General features: G+C 46.3%; 1 protein-coding gene across 1 annotated transcript in view; it reads left to right on the forward strand.

The window, feature by feature from the left end:
- The window catches only part of IMPG2 (interphotoreceptor matrix proteoglycan 2), a 771,041-nt gene that overhangs the window by 7,736 nt on the left and 741,883 nt on the right, over window positions 1–21,422 (forward strand). The window contains exon 3 of the mRNA XM_085622398.1: window positions 2,075–2,335. Coding sequence (XP_085478524.1) covers window positions 2,075–2,335 — 261 coding nt within the window. The remainder of the gene's footprint in view (window positions 1–2,074; window positions 2,336–21,422) is intronic.

Below are 21,422 nucleotides of genomic sequence, written 5' to 3' on the forward strand. Positions count from 1 at the left end.
TGAAGTGCAAGTTTAATTTCTTGAGAAGTGGGGTGAAGTGCAAGTTTAATTTCTTGAGAAGTGGGGTGAAGTGCTCAACCTTTCTCCCACAGGAAACCATTCGAACCACTCTGTACTGAAGCTGTTGTAATTTGGCGAGCAATTTAGCAGACATTTTTAACTAGGTAGCCAGGGATTACTTCAGCTGTGGAAAGAATATTGCCTGCATTAGAAGTATCCTGTGGTAACAACGGAGTCCCAGTCCTACTATGACTTGTAGCACCTGAAAGAGCAATGATCCTTCTCAGCGCTCCTCATTTTATCTCCCACGCTCTTTGCGTCTGCGCTGTAACTAATCTGGCTGCTGTAGAAATGTGTCTTGTGCTGCTGCATAGCACAATGAAGATCAAACTGCTGTTTAGTGTCAACCGAGAGCCACCGAGTGAATTATTTTGAGCTATAATGTTATCTGGCTCTTTTTAACCACTGCATGTCATCATGCTACCCAAACTTTATTGGAATCCTTTCATATCAGTAGAGCCCTCTTAGTCCAGGCTCTGGTGCAAGTGAAACACAGGGCCGGTCATTGGATGGCCTGCCTGTCACTCTGGAATCTGACTATCACCCTCCAGTCCTTATCTCATGGTAGACCATCCACCGATGAAGTCTATTTATATTTAGAACACTGGAAAATTGAGAGCTCAGTTGCAGACAATTGAGTGGTTCACGGACGATATTCCAAAGTTTGTCTTTGTTTTCTTCCTTCTTTGATTGTAATTTTGGAACATTCTGTGCTCAGTGGGTGGAATGTTTTAATATCCTTTAACCCTTCTGTTTCAGGCTATATTGTTTGTTAAAGGTACTGTCCCTCGTTATTGGACCTCAACTATAGCGCAAGCCTATAGCTGTGGTTGAGGGCCTTTAATAACCAGTATTGCCTCCGCAGGGTGCTATGCAGCTATATTAGAATACTTCTTCAGTCTACTAGCTTTCTGATTCTCTGTCCTGTTAGTAAAGGCTTGGTGATGCCAGCTCTAGTTCTATCTTTGAGTTTCAGCCATTTATGAATGCTTACTATAACTTCCAGAACAATGACTGTAGCGATAAAACACGGAAGAATAACACTGCTAGACAAATATGTGCATCTGATATTTTCCTGAAACGTGTTCCTACGTCATCCTTGATACCTTACATCCCATTCAATGGTATAAAGTATGTTATTGAAAGTGGTTAGACCTACTGTCATTTTATTGTTCTATCTAATTTCCCTGGAGATTTGTTAGAATGTTCTAGTCTTTGGTGCTAAAGGCCAAAGTTATTTTGTTTCTTTGCATTGCCCCCCTATGATGCAGCCAGATCTCTTTTAATCCTATAAAGGTAGACCCCTGTTTTTCTTTCCACTATTAGTTATATATTACCAGTCGCTGCCTGCATGACTCGCGGGTGGGGGTGCAGGGGGGTTGCGTGGGGAGGGAGGTCGCACAGGGGGAGGTTTAATTGTAATTATAAAAAAAAAAATAACTTACCTTAGCCTGCACGATCCGGTCCGGCGTCGTCTCTGCTCCTCGCAGGAAGCAGGCAGCCTCCCTCCCCTCCCCATAGCCAATCACAGCACTGGAATGGCAGCGTTGTGATTGGTGGGGACGGCGCCCAGCCAGGCGCCTATGGGGAGGCCATTTTCTCCATTTTGGCTGCATGAAGCGTACATGGAGAAAATGGCAGAGTGCGCATTAGTGGTTTGGTCTGCCCCAAAGGGCCGACCAAACAGTCGGGGCCCGCAACATTGGGCTAGCCACTCCTCCCCTGCCCTGTTGCAGGACCGCAGGCCCCCAACCAAACCCTTCTGCTTTCTTGCAGTGCGAGAAGCAGTAACATAAAATGGTAATCATACCATTTTATGTTACTGCTTCTCGCACTGCGAGAAAGCAGTGGGGTGACGCTCCTCTGCCCACATGGAGGAGCCACCCCTGAATATTAGCACTCAGAAATCTGTTGTGCTTGGATCATTATTAATGTTTGCTGGTAAATTTGTGACATCAACAGAGAATGACTTTGTTTGTTGTAAAAAATGTTTTCTTGTGATCTTATTTTTTAGTTGATGCCAAGATGCCTGAGAAGGATACCCAAGTAGCGGATGGAGCAGTAATACCTCACATCAGTGGCTGGCCTCTGGCACCGCCTTCCTTACCTCATGGGCCTCAACCAACGCCTAGCAACTGGCAACTGGCAAAGCACTATGGAGTTTTGCATCTTCGGAAGAAGAGGGCCATTTTGTTTCCTAGTGGAGTGAAAGTGTGCCCAGAGGAAACCCTCGAGCAAGCTGTTGCAAACCATCTGAAGTATTTTAAACTCCGAGGTAAGTCGATGGAAATCAAGCAGATCTCATGATTTCACAAAGGAAGCCGGTGGCTGAGCTGTATCTGCAAGTGCGCCCTTGTGAATTACATAGTACACATCTGCCATAATACGTGTCTACTAGTATGGTCTTGTAGTGCTATTGTCATGGCAGAAGATTACTTGCAAGAGCACATGTGTGTGAGATTGCAAAGGGTGATGGTGTAGGCAACTCTTTTTGTGAAGGGTAGTGTATGTGAGGGTCAAGGATGTGGTGCAGTCATGACACAGTGAACCTGACACTACATCAATGTGGGCCAGTATCATAAAATACCATAGAGGATGTGTATGCAATTTGTGATAGTATTGGTGAGGGATTGTTGGCAGCACCTGCATGTGAGCAATGAGGAAAGCGGTAGTGCCCAAGTCTTGGAGTAGGTGCCATGCATAACTCTGGAGGAACCTAGAGGTATTTAGACATCATGGAGAAACCCACTTTGGAGAGCAAAAACAGTCAGGTCTTTATGGCTTTACGGAATATGAAGATGTCATGAATAGTGTGGATTCATACCAACAGAGAGTACCATAGGTTTGCATCTATACAGAAAATAAGGAGCCTCAAAGGCAATATATGTTAAACTGGGTGATCTCATGAGAAGCATGTTTTTAGAGGAAAGGCTGCATCTTAGGAGGTAATTGTAAAAGTTTTGTTTGGTGACAAAATAAAATCGTAAGTTAATGTGACCGTAGCAGTGGTCTTTACCCATTAAATCTGTTCACAGCTTGTGACACCAGTTATCATCCTACTTTCCTTCTCACTAATGATGCAGATATCAATGACACACCTTGGACTGGATCACTTTCTTCCTTTCTAATCACATCTAGATGGTCTCCCTCCCACCTATAGTTTAGTTTGCTCACCATGTACTCTGTGGTGTCACTGAAGGATTCACCATCCAATGTACATGGGAGGCCTCAAAAATTATCTTGAAATTGAATCATGCAACAGACTAGGACTCATGTGTGCTAGGATTCTCCACCTCCTTATAAACAGTAAAATGACCCAGATTTCTATACAACTAAATACTAGTAAGATAGAAATCCTAATGTGTAGCTCAGTGCTTAAAACTCTACTGCCTTCATGGTGTACCCCCTGGGCTTTCGGATTAAAAATAGGGTGTGTCTTAGCCCCCCCCCCTTTTCACTACATTTTACCTATCTCTCACAATACCTCCTCCGACTTTAAATAGAAAGAAAATTAATCTCTTAGTGTATGCAGATAACATCATCTTATTTGACCCATGTTGGACGCCAAAATAAGTTAAACGATTTCCCACAATACTTAGAAACTTTGAGTTTATCAATTAACATCAATAAAATTAAGATTATGGTTTAATGACGTTTGATTTGTGTGAACAAATAAAGTAGTTAATTAAAGCCCAGCAACAGGAGGTAATTCCTTGCTATACCTATTTAGGGTTTTAATTTAGAGATTTTTTTCCAGTAAAGATTATGCTAAAGTCCAGGCTTCCAAACCCATAAGTGTTTACTGAAACTATTTAGTGCATAAGGCAGGCAGAAAATTGATGCTCTTTTAAAGGTTTTACAGCCAAGATACCTGATGTATTACTATATCCTTTTGAATGCTCTAAAATTTCAGATGATTGTTTTTTAACACAGCTTAAAAGTTCACTGTGGAAATCTTACGTGATGATATTAAAAAGTTGCTCTATTGAAGCGTTAATATTAGAATTAGACATGGATGGTAAAACATGCCAGGAATATGGCCAATTATTATGGCTGTGGTGTGTTTTAAGAATAAATTAGGTATTATCATTAAACCTAATCCACAATGAACTGTCCAAATTAAATTCTAATTCAACTTTTTATTGTACCTTAAAGAAAGCTGCAGATCATCTTTCAATTCAACTCGATGCAATTTATTATACAATATCTAAGTTTATTTCTAAGAAATGTAGAAAAAGGTTTCTAAAAAACGGAAAGTCGATTACATGAGTTTAATCATTGGCAAAATATTAAGAGTCTTGGATTGGTATGTTATTTTTTGCCGGATCATGGTATGCAGTTTGATCTAAAATTTAGATATGCACGTTCATTGTTTTTATCTTAAATTTGAAACTGGAGGTTTACAAATAGCAGATAATAAGTGGTGTAATTTGTTGTCGAAATGAACAAGGGAATTACATTTTTTGGCTCTGTCCACTCCAGGATTTGCATCATGTACTGTTTGTTTTCTGGCGCTATCCAATGAGAGACCATATTATATTTTACCCATATTGGTTAAATGTGGGATATGGCCCTGGTATATACATACTCCTGTGACACACTGAATTTTTGTCATCAATTGTACCATTTTTTAAAATCATTTTTAATGATCTAAAGTTTTATTGCATATTTTGTAGAACACACAATTTGATAAATAAATAAATGTGAATAGGCCCTGATTAATAAAAAATGTTAATTTACTATTTTGTCTTTGCTTAATTTGACTTAAATGAGTTTTCTTTCTGATAGGATAGCATTTAAAAAAAGATCTCCGCTGGGTTGGGAGGTTCTGTTTGAAGAAACAAGTCAGGTTGCTAAAACTCGACGATTCAAAGTTTACTTTTGAGGAAGCCTTTACGGTGTTTGTACAAGGAATGTTTGATAAACAAAAATAGTGCCAAATGATTATTTTAAAGCAAATTTGGTCAGTAAAATTGGTAAAACACGAACATTTAAATACTAGTGCTATAATTTGTGGGGTCCTCACAAAGGAATGTTTGGGCAAAACGGCGCATAATGGAGCATGTTAAGACATTCACTTTGGTAAAAAGCGCCACGTTGTGCATTTTCAGACATTTCCAGTCAGTAGTACTAACCACATATGAAAGGTATTAAAAACATTTTACACGTAAGTTGCAGTTCTACTCACAAGGGTGTGTTTAAGAAACGTAACTAAAACTGTGCTTTTTAAATAACGTCAGGATATCTATTTTAGTGGATATTTACTTGGTATCCACTTGTGGCGTGGAGTTAGAGTCCTATCGCTCAGGAGGTTTAGTCTGCTATTAGCTCAGGTTCAAGACTGTCAGTGTATGTTTCTGTTGGAGAGAGTAGGCGCAACAGTGGAGCCTTCAGAAACATCGAGTATATGCAGGGCCACTTGAATTATATGATTGTGCAGCTGTGGTGTTTTTCGCTTGATCATAGATTTCCTGCATTTGCCACATAATCCTTCACCTGCTGCATAATCTACAGATTTCAACAGAAAAATATTTTTAGCTCAAATGGTTCAAAGTTACTACATAAGCAGTGCCACGTGCAAAGGTTGACTGTCCACTGTTCTGTTGCTTAATGCTATATTTGGGTGTTAAAGTGGTACTAATGAGGTGCAACCGATGCCAGACAGTGTTAACAAGTGTAAAAATGACAAAATAATGAAGTAATACTATCACAAAATGTGCCACATTACTCTGCATAATTTGCCTCTTTTTGCCATATAATTTACTCATCCCTGCCAATAATTTGGCCTTCCGCTGACTCTAAATTCCAGTGGCCCTGAGTATATTGTCAAGGAGTGCAGACAACAATATCATTAAGGCAGAGGAGGAAGATAACAGTCGCACATGATGTCAAAAGCTACAAAAAGGTTCAGGAGGCTGCTAATTCTTTAACCAATCCCTTGCTAGTATAAGTGATAGTGCAGTCCTTCAACGAGAAAGGAAAATAATTTGAGAATCATCCCACAAGTATTAGGTCCTGGTGTAACTTTGATGAACATGTGGTATGTTATAACAATTCTTTCATACTGGTGATTGGGGACTGTCTACATATCCTGCTAAAGCAGACAGTTCCAATTTGTTAGTTATGTACTGCTGATTTTCTTTGGGCTTAACTCACACTGTCAAATAACCTCCTGACAATGACCGGAGGGATACCTACTATAGTAGTAAGATAGAATGTGAAAAGTAAAACTATTAGAGTTTGAAAGAGGAAAGCCATGTTTTCAGTATTCTCAACCTGTGTAGTAAAAGGTCGACTGTCTAGTAATAGCACGCATAGTAAAGGTAACGTGTATCCTCTTGTTCCCAGCAAATATATGAACAGTCTTTTCTTTTCAAGTAACTTGCATGGCCAGCTTCCCCATGCTCAGCATCAGGAATGATGAATCTTCACATATCCAGGAACTTGTATGGAAATGCTACACATGTTCAGAAACACGTGTAAACGGCCTCCATTGTTCAAACAGCATGTATGTGCAGTCTAAACATTTCTAACACCTGGTAATCCCTGGCGCCTCATTTGAAGCATAAATCACACCATGTATAGGGTAGCACGAGTTAAGGGATTAAAGGATTGGGCACAACCTAATTGTGGACGAAAACCCTCACTCACCCGAGGGTGTCATGCTTCATCATTGGGTTCCTCCAACACATGAGGACCGCAAGGTACCCCATGTGGGCTACAACTTGACCCCGAGGGGAAGGAGCTGGAGTGCAAAGCACGTGTTGGATCTACCAACTCAAAAAATGGTAAGGAGGGGCAGAGTGCAAAAGATGAAAAGTGATTAAAAACTACCTACTCAGGGGCAACAACTTTATTCTTCCTCCAAAAAAGTGGTAGTAATTAAAAAGCAGGTGAAAAAAAAGGGTTAAATGTATATACCCTTGTTCTAATTAGGTCAACCTGTTTCAGCCATAATGACAGTTACGTTCTGGGCTTTCTTCAGGACCTGTGGACCTAAGTCACTCTGCTAACAAAAGTACAAAAAGTCTTAAATAAAGTTTTCCATTTTTAAAGCCACAATACTTGACCAATCTTGTGAATCATCATTGGTTTATGGTCAGAGGGCTCAGTAAAATAAAACAATTATATAATAAATAACCAAAAATGATAAACAGCACGGGAAATTAGTGGTGTGCCCAAAAAGTAAAATACATAGCTCTTACCTAGACTTCATAATTGTAATCCCACTCAACCGTCCACAGAGTCACTCACCTCTGTCGGTTTCTGTCATTGGGATATAAAATGAATAGATATGAGCAAAATTGGATTGATTATATGGTCCAGCATAAATCCCAAACACCCCCCTCGTGTATTCATCAAAGGAAACTCCAAAATGTAATGACTAAAGTTTATTATTTCATTTCTGGGTGGTCTAAGTTATTCATGTCACAAGTACGTCATCAATCATATCCATCATTTGAAAATAATGTTATCAAACTCGTAGACTGACGTTTTATCATTGTTGTCTTATGAGTAAAATATTTACAACAAAGGCGTAGTTATACATTATTCTTTTGATGCCCAATAACTATATCTCAACAAGATCCAAAACTCTTCCTATAACCAAAGGAGCAGCACACTCGTGATCGTAATACCGAGGTACTGTCAACAAACGCTGGACGGAATGTCAGAAAAACAGAACCTCGTTTCCAAATAAAGGTAACCTCACGTAATGGCGACGGTGTTTAACAAGAGGGTACCTAAAGATACACCGCTTACCTATAAATCCGACCGGGTCCCCGTTTTCTGTGGGAGTGAGGGTTTTCGTCCACAATTAGGCTGTGTCCAATCCTTTAATTCGTGCTACCCTATACATGGTGTGATTTATGATTATTTGGTAGAAGTATTTGGTAGCATTATTCTACCACTGACCCTCTTGTGTGTGATACGTCTCATTTGAAGCAACAGGGCACACTAGCACCCAGCTGTCCGCCAGCATGTTTATACGTTCACTATGCTATATGCCAAGCTATATCTCGGGCAAGCCAAGAAATTCGTAGAAGCATATCAGGCTAGTCTCCACTTCCCATGCAACCCCTGTTCCCATTCTAAACATGCCCAACAATATGTAATGCTAACTTTAATATTCCCAGTAACAGATGTGGCTAATGGCCAATAGTTGTGATTTAGGGATCTCCATTTTCTTTGCCAGGCATCCAAACTCTTTCCCTCTGATTATGTGGCAGTCTCTCTGTCTTTGTCTCTTTCTATTTCAGCTCTCATTCCATCCCTTTCTCTTTTGCTCATCTCCCTCTTTATGTCTCTACCTGTCTTTCTTTCTTTTAAGTATACCTTGCGGTCAGACTGCTTCACAAGCTTTCTTGCTTCCCAGTCTTCCTATTTCTCAGGTTATCCTCTGTCTCTGTCTCTCTCTCTCTCTCTAGTTCTTTCTCTCACTGTCTTCGAAATCAGGGGCCTATTTATGAACTAGTTTGCATCGCTCATGCACCACGCAAACCTTTCATGCGATTTGTGAAGCCATGCAAGGCCACTTTGTGTGTCCCTGAGTGGCTCCGTAAATCTGGAGTAAGGCAATGCCGGATAATTTGCTGCATTGTCTTACTCTACCTTGGGAAAACATTACATAGGCGTTGTGTGGGTGTTCCCACGCAAATCCCATGGTTTTTGATGAATTCCCAGATTTACCAGAACTGGTAGACCTGGGAATGTGCCAAAAAGATACACATTCTCAGGTGAGGCGTAATGAGGAGAAATATAGTTATTTCTCTTCGTTACTTACCCTTTCCACGTGTGCAGCATTCTGCAGCACATATAGAAAGAGGAATATGCCTATCAGGTGTGCCTTCCTGCACAAAAAACAATAGTGCTTTCAACACAGGCACCCTTGCAACATGCTGTAAAGGTGCCTGCGTTGGCGCTAGGCTTCCAAAAGGGCACCAGCGCAGGGGAAAAGGAAGGTATGCTCCGTATTGCTTAAACATGGTGCATTCCCGCCCTTTCCATGTCACGCATTGCAGCGCAGGAAGTTGATTTGCTGCCCTGCACTGCATGGGAATCTCGTATATAGGCTTGTCAGTCTCTCTCTCTCTCTCCTCCTCAGTTATTTTCTGACTCTCTTCGTGTGTTTCCTTCTCTCCTCTAGTCATTGTCTCACTCTCTGTATCTTCCTCCTTCAGTTTCACTGTCTCTCATTTATTAAGCTTCAGTCTCTCACTACCGGTCTTTTTCTCAATTGCTATCTTTCTCCATCTATGTGTCATTTCAACAATCTCTCTCACCATTTCATTCTTTTTTATAACCATACAGTATTCTCTTTGTTTAATCTCTTCGGGAGGGACAGCACAATAATCACTCAAACCGTAGTTAAAGTGCATAGGGGGGCTTCGACAGAACAGATCTGCAATATATCATTTTGCCCTTCGCCTACGTCTTGCAGCCCTGCTGTTTCAAATTATTCTTTACTCAGTTTTGATTAGCACAAGAAACAAAAGCACAATTACTATTGGTTTTCCTTAGAGGCCAACTTTCGTTTCTAATGATTTAGATCTGGCATTTATCCCCAGACCAACCAGAGAACATGTATCGATTTGTTTCCTCCCTGCAGCTCTGGACACATCACACAAGTCACACTTCCCACTCACCTCATGAGAAATTTCATTTTTTGTTTGTCCTTCAGTTATAATGTTGCACATTCCCCTGCCTTGACAGCTGGCCAAAAATCAGAAGTCTTTAACTTTTCTCCTTATCAAAGGGTTCACAAATGTAAAAAATCGTATAGCTGTCTGTTACTCCTGTACCTCACGGCAGATTAACATCAGACACGACCTAAATAGCCAACGGGACCAAGTCCGATATATCAATGGAAGCCCTTTTACCAATTTGTTTGTACAGAACTTGTAATGCTGCAAAATCAGCTTTAACCCATTTTTTGATACCCATTAGCCATTACCTCCTCGTTAGTCTTCCTCGCCACATGACTAACAAAGTGAGCGTCAGCTCCACAACAGAACCCTCCAAAGCAAAGCAAAAAAGTTAGCATCCCATGCCTCCCATCCCTTCCCAATATGGCCGACCCAGTCACCCATGACCCCTATAAGAGGCGGGCCGGCCCAACCCACAGCCTGTTTTTTTTGTTCTGCACTCCCTCCGGAGCGCATCAGGTGAGTGGTGCCTGCTGTAGCAGGTGCGTGGGTCCAGTGTTGGAGGTCCTGCTCTAGCGGACCCTAGGGGCTTGGACTCGGTTTGTTTTCCCTCTGCTGTTGGCCCCTGGTATGGTGGTTGGATTTAGGCTTCCTTTACTTCTTCCATATGCCGGTTTGGCTCTGCTTTAGCAAGCCGTGGGTTTTTTTCAGTAAGGGCGGGGATGCTTGGGGGCAGTTGTTTACATGCCCTTTTATGTGTTTCCCTGGGCTTCGTAGTCGGCTTGAGGGACTGTTCATTCGCAGGTTGTTTTCACTGCATTCTTCGATTTGTGGGTTGTGGGCAGATTTAGCCTCCAGGGTTGGATCTTCTTCTTTCCCAGTTCATGTCCTTCTGTGCTCGCCTACGTCGGCCCCTTCTGTGGGCGGTCCATTTGTGTTCCGCCACCCGCCTGAAGGGCATTGTCCGTGCCTCCCCCGGGTCTCTAGATCGGGCGGGGGGTTCTCGTGCCTGATTTCGGCGCTTCGGCGCGGGGTGGCGGCTCTGCTAGTCGATCGGTGCCTCTGAGCCTGGTCTGCGTTGCAGCTGCGGAGTGACGAGTTGTATTTTCTGCGGCTGCTGCGGACAGATCAATGGACTGTGTTTTCTACTGGCACTGCGTGGCGGGCGGGGGCTGGGGGACCTGGCTTGCTGTCTTTCGTGGCCGTGCGGGTCCTCCGTGTGTTGCCTCTCTCGTTACGATTAGGTCCTCTGTCCCGGCCCGTCTCCGTTGCGGTTGCTGCCTGCTGCCTGGGCTCCGTTCATTGGAGTGTTTCCCCGCGCTTTCCCCGCTCCCCTGGGGTTCCCTGATTTTCACGGCATTTGCGCGCGTCCGCGCTCCCGTTTACCGGTCTCACCCCACTTACCTTCGGGTGCAGGGGCTGGTGCATTACTCGGTTGGCCGATCCTTCCAGGGTCGGCTCGGGAGTTTCGCGGGTTTTCTTTTCTTCATGGCTCCGTTCATTGGGGCTTCTCCTCCTGGTTTCCGGCAGGCGTCCTCTGGTCCACCTCTGAGGGGCGGGGCATGGCTCCCGCGACTTCGGTCCCTGTGCGCGTTTGGTCCTCGGGTGTGTGTGGTGCCTCTCTTGTTGCACTGCTGTTCTCTGCTGGTGTTTTTGCGTGTTGGGACCTCCTTGTCTTCATGTATGCGCCACTTTTGTGTCCGCTTTTGTTTTTCTCCGGTCTTTCCGGGGTTTCCGGTCCTGGGCCTCACTCTCTTCTTGGTGGGTGGATGTCGCTGGCCTGCCCTTTGTGGCAGGCGCTTGAACCCCTACCGTACTGCTCCCGTTCCGTTGGGTCGCGGTCGGGTGTGGGGGCTGTGGGCACGCTACTCTCCGCCCCAGTCCGGGGAGTGGCGTCCTGTCGCCTGCCACTAAGCCGGCACCCTTGGCGGCTGCGCTTCCGGGACGTGACTCATTTGGGTTTTTTTTGGCCGACACCGGTGAGATCGTTTGTTGCACTCCAGTGCCGTGTGTTCTGTACCGAGGTTGTCCTGTTGCGCCAGCTTGCTGTGCTCGCTGTCTGTGATTTTGGCGGTGTTTGTACGGTGTGCGCTTTGTGTCTCCTCTTCGCCTTGGCGCTTGCGGCGCTGGCCCGCGCTGTTAGTTTTGCCACGGTGCTCGCGCCTGCCCCCTGTGGTTCCCGCCACCCCTGCTCCTTGGGGCGTTTTTGCCTGGCTCTGGCTGGGGGGGGGCGGGTTGGGCGGGGGTGGGCTTGCCTTCCTGGCCCGCTGCTGCCGTTGCCTTGGTGGTTCCCGGTACCAGGGGTTGCCACTTGTTCTCCTGTTCCTATGGCCTTCGACTGTGCTGTTTCCCGCTCCGGACCGGCTCGTTGCCCCGGGGAGGGGGTTTGATTTGTCCCTCGCTGGCTCTCCATTTGTTTCGCTGCCTCTTCTCTGCCCTCTGGGGGGGGGGGGGGGGTTAGCTACCATGGTCTTGTACCTCTGGTTTTCAGGGTTCTCCCGGGTCTGGGTTCAGGTCCCGCGTGCACTTTGTCGTTTGTGGCTTTCTTCACGCTCTTCTGGGTCCGACCTGGTGCGGTTTCTCGTTGTTACGTCCGGTGCCTTGGGTTGTTTCGTCTCTCCGGTGATGGGTTTGTGTCCCGCGTTCGCTGTCTGCGGGTTATTGGTTGCTATACTTCCATTGTCATCTTTGTTTTTGCGCTTTTGCTGCTACCAGGAGCTATGGCTCAATGGTGAGTCTTGTGTCTGTGGTTATGAAGGTTCTTACAGGAGACAGGTTCGTGTGCCGCTAGCGCTGTCACTGTGTCATATGCTGGCGAAATCTCATTAACACGTCGTGTTACTGCCTTTCTTGCTCTTTGCTTCAGGGTGGTGTTTGTTGGGTGCTGGCCTCGCTGCTTGCCTTTTCGCGCTGCGGCTATCCCTGGCCTTTCATGGTTTCGTCCCTCTGTGGGGTGCTGGCTGGGTGCTTGCTCTTCCTCCTCTGGTTCTGTGTTGGTCCGTCCCGGGTGGTGGCCCCGCCTTGTCGGGCTCGCTTTCTCGTTCCCCCTCCTCCTGGCCCTCGCGGCCCTGCGCTCCCTCCTCCCCCGCCGCCTTGTGCTTGATGCCCTGCTCTAGCGGGCTCTGGGGTTTGGGTTCTGGCGTTTGGCTCCCCCTCTCTGTGGGGGCGGCTGTGGGCTGCTCTGTGCCGGGGTGCGTGTGGGTCTCTCGGCCCCCCCTGTTGTGACTCCTTGCCCCCTCGCGGATCTTTGGTTGCCTTTCGGCTTTCCGACGGTGTCCGCTCTATTTGAGTCTCTCTGGCCTTCGGGTTCGGGTCTTCGACTCTTCCCCTGTGGTTCAGGTGTTCCATCCCTGGTCTTTCAATGTCAGTGGGTGCTCAGTCTATGGAGTTGGCACTGGTCTTTCTTTCAGTAAGGTTGGAATGTGTTTCACTGTTCCCGCGGGGGTCTGTCCCTGTCTGTTGCTGACCGTCCTCCGGGGTTTTCATGGGGCTGTGGGGCTTTCGGCGTTGCCTCCCTGTCTGCCCCTGGCCTAGTCTGCTTTCTGCGGTTGTGCAGGGTCGGGTCTGGTTGGTGCCCGGGTGGGGTTCCACCTGGGTCTTCCGGGTGCTGTGGCCTGTGGGGTCCTCCTTGGCCTCGCCCTGTCTTAGTCGGGGTTGCGGCTTGGCCGCTCCTTTCTCGTTTTTGTGTGGCTCACTCCGGCTTCACGTTTTCTCCGCCTGGTGCGATTCTGTGGCGTTTGGCGTGGTCCCGGCGCCGGGGTTACTCGCGCTGTTGTGTGGCGTTCCATGCAGTCTTGTTGTCTGGCTGTTTTTCTTCTGCCGGTTGGCTCTGGTCCTTCCTTGGGATTGGCCCGGGCCCTTCCCGCTCCTGTCCTGGTTCGGCTCGGGGGATCGGGCTCTGAGGGCTCTCTGGCCTTCTGCGTCTCCTGCTTGGGTGTCCGGGGGTGCTGGTGCCTCCGGTTCTCTGCTCCCTGGCGGGCCCGTACGCTTCCGGTGTGCTTGTTTCCTCGTATTTTACCCTGGATTTGGGGTTCCGGGGTCTGTTGGATCTGATGGCTCTCTGAGGGTTTTTTGAGTTGGCTCGGGTTCGGTTTTTCACCCTGCCCTCCTGTCCCTCTCGCCTTTGATGGGTGCTCGCTTCGGCGGCTCGCTTGTTCCCTGTGAGGGGCGGGCTCGGTCCGTGGCGCTGCCTTTTTCCCTGCCTTCTGTGCGTGGGTGATCTTCGGGTTCTCCGCTTTCTGCGGTGGCCTGGTTGAGTTCCCTGGGTGGCCGGGTCTCTTCGGTGTCGTTTCCGTCACCTTCCTGGGTCTTTTTGTTTCCTTGTTCCTGCCTGGATTCTCTCCTTGGCGCGGTCCTTTCCGGGGGGTCCTTTGTGTGTCTGGGTTTTTTTCCCTTTCTGTTTCTCTTCAGCGCCCCTTTCCTTGCTACCAGGAGCTTTGGCTCTTTGGTTTGTATTGTGCATGTGGTTGTACTGGTTCTCTCGGGTCGAGGGTTCGAGTCTCACACACTCTGTTACAGTGTCGTTAGTTGGCAGTCTGTCGCACTCTTCTTTTAGTACGGCTCTTGCCGGTTTGCTTGCGACTGGTTCCGCTGCCTCTGGTGGTTTCGGCTCTCTCGCGGGTGGTGTTCTCCCTTGCGGGATTGCTGTGTTTGTCGCGCTGCGTCTCCCTTTCGGCTCTGCCTTTTCTGTTGGGTCGCTGTGGCGGGGTTGCCCTCTGCTCCTTCGGTTTTCCTTCTTTTTCTTGAGGGGGTTTGTTGCCCTCGTTTTGGGATCTCCGTTGGCCGGTCCTGGTGTGTTGGTCCGGCGTACTTTCTGGGCCCTGTTTTCTGTGGCTTCTGGCTCCGTGCAGTCTGGTCCAGAGCTTTTCTCTGTCCCCCTTTGACCTTTGCTGCGGCTGGTTCCTGCCGGCTCCTCGTGTCTCTGGGGTCCGGGTTTTTGTTTTTCCCGGTGTCGTTGGGTTCCGGGCTGATTTTTCCTGCTCGTGGTTGCCTCTCCCCTGGGTGGTCCTTCCACTCGTTCTGGCCTGTTGGGTTTTGCCCTCTGGTCTGTTGGTGTCTTGTGCGTTCCATGAAGCCGTTTGGCTTTGGTATGTGCTCACTTTGTTAGTCATGTGGCGAGGAAGACTAACGAGGAGGTAATGCCCCGATTACTTACCGGTAATCTTCATTACTCCGAGTATAGTCTTCCTCGCCACATGACTTCCCATCCCTCCCTCCCTGTCTGGCTATCGGCTTCATGTTTTGCTTGGTAGTTTCAGGCTGTTGGGTTGGGCCGGCCCGCCTCTTATAGGGGTCATGGGTGACTGGGTCGGCCATATTGGGAAGGGATGGGAGGCATGGGATGCTGACTTTTTTGCTTTGCTTTGGAGGGTTCTGTTGTGGAGCTGACGCTCACTTTGTTAGTTATGTGGCGAGGAAGACTATACTCGGAGTAATGAAGATTACCGGTAAGTAATCGGGGCATTTCTTCACGTCTGGCGCCCTTCTCACCTTTCAACCCATAGCTATATTTCTTTTGGCTAGTGTCAAGGCCAGATCCATAATCGTATCCAGTTCTTTAGTTGCCTTGGTTCATACCATCTGCCCCAACAAGCAAACCATGGGGTCAAGCAATACTGTTCAGCCACTTCCAACCAGTGTTTACATATGCAGGTACATTCCCAGACCATATGAAAGAATTTCGCACATGCCTGTATGGGAGCCCAAACCCCAATATTTCACAGAACCCGAATGTTTTGATCAGGCCAAAATTTACTTCTGGTGATTGAGCTCAAGTGCCCTTGATCTTGTGATAGTCACCACTCTCCACAACGTCAGTCTCCACATGATTTAGCACAGTTTTATTACACATTTTTTAAATAGGCAATACAGAGAAATGCAGTAACATGCCAGGAAGGCTCAGATACAGAGTACACAGTCGGAAATCAGAATTAGATTAAGACCCAATAAGCAGGAAAAAAATCTCTAAAATGTGAATGTCAGGTACACAAGGTACGCTAACTGCTTCCTTAGGGAAAAAGAAAATCTCTAAATAGTGGAATGGCGTTCTCAGAGGAAAACAAAAGTATCTCTGGCTCAACCTCCCAAACCAGTGGTTTTTATAAACATTTTACACATAAACAATTAGCAAAACTGCAGATTCAGCATGGCATGACAATTGGACAATGAGATCATCAGACACTAACCCATGTTTAAGGTAGAGGAATTCTTCCATTAGCTTCTAGAGCAACTTGAGTTCCGAGATGTAAAATATAATATGAAACACTCTCAAAGACTCATACACCAGTGTGCTAGCAAGTTGGCTTCGGAACTTCCAGTTGAAGTGTTCTTCAAAATGATACTTTGGGAATACAATGAAAAGTTTCAGCCACAATACTAACTCTCTAACAAAAATAACCAATTGCGTCACAGTGTACTGTGCTCTGTGAAAACGGTGGAGAGACAAGACTAACAGTGGGTCATTGATCAGGAGGGGGCAATGTGCAGGAGCAAAATAAACAAATTACTAGAAACTGCATTCATCTCAATTAAAATGGTGTCTTTTACGAAAATGTGGCATAACTAAACTGTCAATTTACACACGTCTAAACATCATAATTACATTGTTTTAAGTGCAACATCATGAATTCATCCGTTACGACAATATTTATGATATAAAATCATTAATATGCAAAAATTATTTGTAACTCCAAATTACACATTTGAAAACACTTTAACAACCTGCATACATCTAGGACAGGTATCTGGTGCCCTAGGGAACGTTTTTGCTATACGTGCCAGTGACAGATACGTTTGATGTAAGTAATTCAGTTGGGTAAACTGTAACCTAGGGTTTCTAATAACTAGCTTTGGATATTCCAGGATAATATTCCATTCCTTATCTATTTGTTCTCTCCCAAGCTTTATCCCTCAACTTTGCTTCAGCCGTGACATAACAGTATAGGAAGCAGGGGTGACTTCTGAGACCAACAGTCACCACATGTCTGCCATCTGTTGGAAATTTGCTTTTCCTTTAGGGTCTCCTATTATTTTTTTGCCTTTTTATTGAACCCTTTTTTTTGTTGGCTGTAGACCTCTGTGCACTTTTTCCTGAAAACCAATAAGAAATTGCTTGTGCTTTCCATGATAAACATGGCAAAATTGGTATACCCAGACTGAAACATTTCATTTGCTTGTATGATGCTAATATGTGGTACCACCTGTACCCAGGGCCTGCTAATTAAATGCTACTAGTGGGCTGCAGCTCTTATTGTGCCACCTAATGCAGTAGCCCAGTAGAAAATTTTTCCTGGCCTGCCACTGCAGCCTGGTTATGCAGTTTTAAACTGCCCTTTCATCCTGGCAAAATAAACCACTGATCGTTCTCAAACCGTTATTTTTAATACTTAGGACACCCCTAAGGTAGGCCTTAAAAGCACATATGGTGGGAGGCAGCCTATTTAAAAAGTGGGACATGTATATTTAATGTGCTGCTGTCCTGGCAGTGTACAACATCCACATCTGTTTTTCACTGCGGCAAGGCTGACTGTCCCATAGGTTAACAGTGGTTTACACTATTCAGTTTGGTAATAGATAGGAAAATGGTTCAAGGAATCATTTTAATAGTAAGTTAAAATCCATCTTAATAGTCAAGTCCGATTCTCTATTCCAATTTTTGAAATGACACTTTTAGAAAATTGCCATTTTCCTGCCTAAACCCATCAGGCTTTCCTTGCCGAGGCCAGCTGTCACTTAGCCCCCGATGGATCCCTTATAGTGAGATGTGTAGTGCTCCCCGACAGTGGAGTGGTGTATTCCTTTGACGGGATAACCTTGGGGGCTGTGCCCAGATCCTTCCTGATCTTCAAACAATGCCTGCCTTGTCACTGGCAGAGGAAGCTGACACCTAGTCCTGCCTCCCCTTTGCTTGTCCTAGTCAGGCTGGCACCAAACCCTGTGGGAGTAGAGAAACTGACCAGAACTGGTTTAGAGTGTGGACAAACCACCTTTTGTAGCACTACTATTGTGGCCGTTCTGATTTAGGCTGGTAAATCAATTCCACAATTCCAAAATATGCTTTCTTATATCCCCCTTTGCAGCCTGCCATTGACCTCACTGTAACAATGTATTTATGTTAACCATTCCCACCCTTAACATTCAAAAACTCATTGCCATCTAAGGTGAGTGGACTGCACCACTTGCCTGAAACACCCTGGGGGTGTCCTCAGCTCACCCAATGGAGCTCAATCTCCCACTCACTCCATTCTACCTTAGGTTCTGACACTCTTCCCAGAACCGCGCACTACACAGCAGTTTTACTTGAAGTCAAGGAGATGTGAGAGAAAAGTTGTGCGTGTGTGGCCCCTTTCCCAGTACGCTTTCGCGGTGAAGTGGAGTTGAGAAAACAGTCTGGCACAGAAGACTAAACTGTGAAAGAGATAGGATTCAGTGAACACATGCAGTCGTCTGCTAGGCACTAAATAAGTATGTTAGAAATGGTTGGCTAGGGTATGAACCTAGTGCAGGCAGAACCCAGCACTCTGGTCAGGGTAAGCTAGATACATACCTAGGATAACCTCTGATCACCCTCTGGTAGCTTGATGCAGAGCAAGCAGGCTTACCATAAGAGGCAATGTGTAAAGTGTTTGTGCAACACACATATACAGTATCAAATGGATGCACCACAAAAAAGACTCCACACAGGTTTAGAAACATAGGGAATATATTTATCTGCATAAAATAAGAACAAAACGATAAAAATCCAATCAGTAGATCAAGAGATATCAATTCTAAACGAATTAAGGTAAAAGCAGTGCTTTAGGTGACTTCGATCCGTTTGGAGACTTTACAGTAATTCAATTTCAAGAGCGTTACAATAACTGTACAATGTCGGTGCCTCATAGCGTCTTTACAGGGTCTTGGGGGATGAAAATGCAGCTAGTTACTTTCCCTCTAGCTGCCTGCGATATCGCATTGTCAGCGGCATAGACTGTATGGCCCCTGTTATTTACAGTACCTCTGCGGTAATGCAAGAAGCCTCCTTTCAGCAAGTTGGGCTGCTGACCTCCTTGAGGACAGAGATGAGGCACACAGTCATCGGGCACACCCTGTTTGGAGGAAGGGCACACTCGGCGCATCTTTGGTCATTAGGTCAATAAGGTCGGCTGTGCACCCTGGTTGGTGCATGTTAGACCTGGCATCATTGGCATGAGTCTCTCCTCCATTTTTTTCTGTTTGCCTCCTCTGTTTACGATGTTTTTGCTGGTTTATTGCTTTGGGCACTGTGCCACTGCTGATCAGTGCCACAGTGCAAGTGCTCCCTATGTTAAATTGTTACATTGATTGGTGTTACCATGATTGGCTTGGTTGACTTACTGTTTAGTCCCTAGTCTAGTGCACTGTGGGTGCCAAGGGCATGTAAGTTAACTGCTGCTGGTGGGCTTGCAGCACTGGTTGTGCCACCCACAGAAGCAGCTTGTAAAATGTGTCTCAGGCCTGCCACCGCAGCGCCTGCGTGCAGTCCCTGACTGCCATGTCGACTTGGCAAGGAAACCTACTTGCCAGTCTCTAAACCTTCACTTTGCCACATTTCAGACACCTCTATGGTAAGCCCTAGGGCTGGGTGCATTGTGGGTAAAAGGTAGGTCATGCCCTGATGTGTGTGGCATGACCTAATAGTGAATTACAGCCATTTTCGTTTTTCACTATTGAAGGGCTACCTGCCTCCAATAGGCCAGACTGGGCAGACTGATTATTAACTCCATTATAATCTATCTGACTCAGGGAGCATGGTAGCAGGTCGAGTTTAGTATCCCTGAACTCAGAATTTAATAACACACCCTTTAGGATGGATGGTTTTTAGATTCTGTGTTTGAAAATAGCCCTTTTAGAAAGTGGCTATTTTCTTGTCCAACTATCCACCGGTCTCTGCTGGTTTGGTGTGTGTGTCAGGGGCTGGGTGGCTCCAGAGGTCTGAATGAGTCAGTGTGGGGTGAATGAGGCATTTACACATAGAGTGAGGGAAGAGTAGCCTGCCCTGCCCGACACAATACTGGCTCCACCTCCTGCTGGGCGACTGATAGCCCTGCTCCTGCCAGTGACAATACTGGCTACGCCTCCTGCTGGGTGGCTGAGGACTCTGCCCTGCTCAGTGAATAGGCCAGGTGCCTCTGCCTGGCAACACCCACAACAAACCTGAGATGGTGGGAATTTCCCTGCTTGGACAAAGGGAACAAAGGAGAAATGGGGTATAAGAGAAGGACCCCTGAACCAAGAACTCAGATCACTTCTGACAAGGAAACCTGTACCAAGGACAAGAAGCCTGCTGATCTAAGGACTTGCCTCCCCTTTCTGCCAGAGTGCTGTTTTGCTGTGGAGGAACCTGAAAGCTGCTTCTTTATTTTTGCCAAGGAACAAGGAGAGAGGAACTTGGTGTGTACTCTCTGAACACTTGCTAGGAAATCTCCAAGGGCTGGAAGAGTGCCAGTCTCCTGCTGAAGTCACAGGGCCAAAGGACTTCACCATCTGCTGAATTGCTGAATTGCTGGAAAGTGTTGTTTCCAGTACACAAGGGAAAATCTGCAGTCTCGACGCCGCCGCCGCCGAATCCAGCTCGACATCGTGAGTAACGGCTCCAGTGTCCCGAGCCTTCGACGCCGGCCGCCGGGCCCGATCAACGCCAGCAGCAACGCCAGTGAGCAGTGGGTATCGGCCCCAGTTCCAAGTGACCCCGTCTCGACGCCGGTATCGACGTCAGTGAGGAGTGAGTATCGGCTCCACCTCCAAGCGACCCCGTCCCGACGCCGCTGCTGATTGCATCGACTCGACGCCCTCCTCGACGCCGTGAGCGCTGCTCCGGCCCGACATCCCTCGACGCCGCTGCAGATCGACCCGACTCCGAGGCACGATCGACGCCGACCTCGACGCCGACATCTCGACGCCGTGGATCATCATTTTCTTCATTTCTCAAGGTACTGTACTTGTGGGGTCTGTTGCAACTCCAGGCTCGACGTAGCGCTCCTCGCGGTCGACGCCGAACCTTGGGAATCTTGTAGACTCGACGTCGTGAGACTCCTGTTGGGGTCACATTGTTGCCAAAGAACTGTGTTTCAGAAGAATCCTTAATTTTGTTGCTAAAGAACTATTTGCCAAGAAGAAACCTTACTTGAACTATTATTTTTCCTTCCAAAGAGTATTTATTAAGACTGTGGTATATTTTTGTCGTTATTTGGTCTTGTGCTAAGCCTTATATAAAAATACTATTTTTATAATCACTTCTGTGTCGTGTCCATCTGTAGTGTATTCACTTTATTACTGTATGTGGTCATAAATGCTTAACACACTGCCTCTGAGATCAGCCTGTCTGCTCTGCCAAGCTACCAAGGGGGTAGCAGGGGTTATCTGAGTGTGTAATCCCCTTTCCCTGACTAGAGTTGGTTGGTCCCTATTTGTCAGAAGTGTATACCTCTGCCAACTAGAGACCGCCGGTTCTAACATTGGTGGTCAGCGGTGAGGATTTGAACTTTGCATTTATGACTCATGTGCAGTGATTAGTGTACGCTACATAGTGAAAGCAGACCATAACGCAGCCACATTCTGTTTTGGTAGGATTGCCTATTTTTGTTCTCCGCTTTCCTGGAGCTCATTTTTTTTAAACACTGCCAGTTTTGACCATGGAAAATGCCGGAGCTGCTACCCCTTCTCTTATTGTTGTGGAGGAATTTGATAAGGAGAAGATAG

This window comes from Triturus cristatus, chromosome 8 (assembly GCF_964204655.1).
Source record: "Triturus cristatus chromosome 8, aTriCri1.1, whole genome shotgun sequence".
Classification (NCBI taxonomy): Eukaryota; Metazoa; Chordata; class Amphibia; order Caudata; family Salamandridae; genus Triturus; species Triturus cristatus.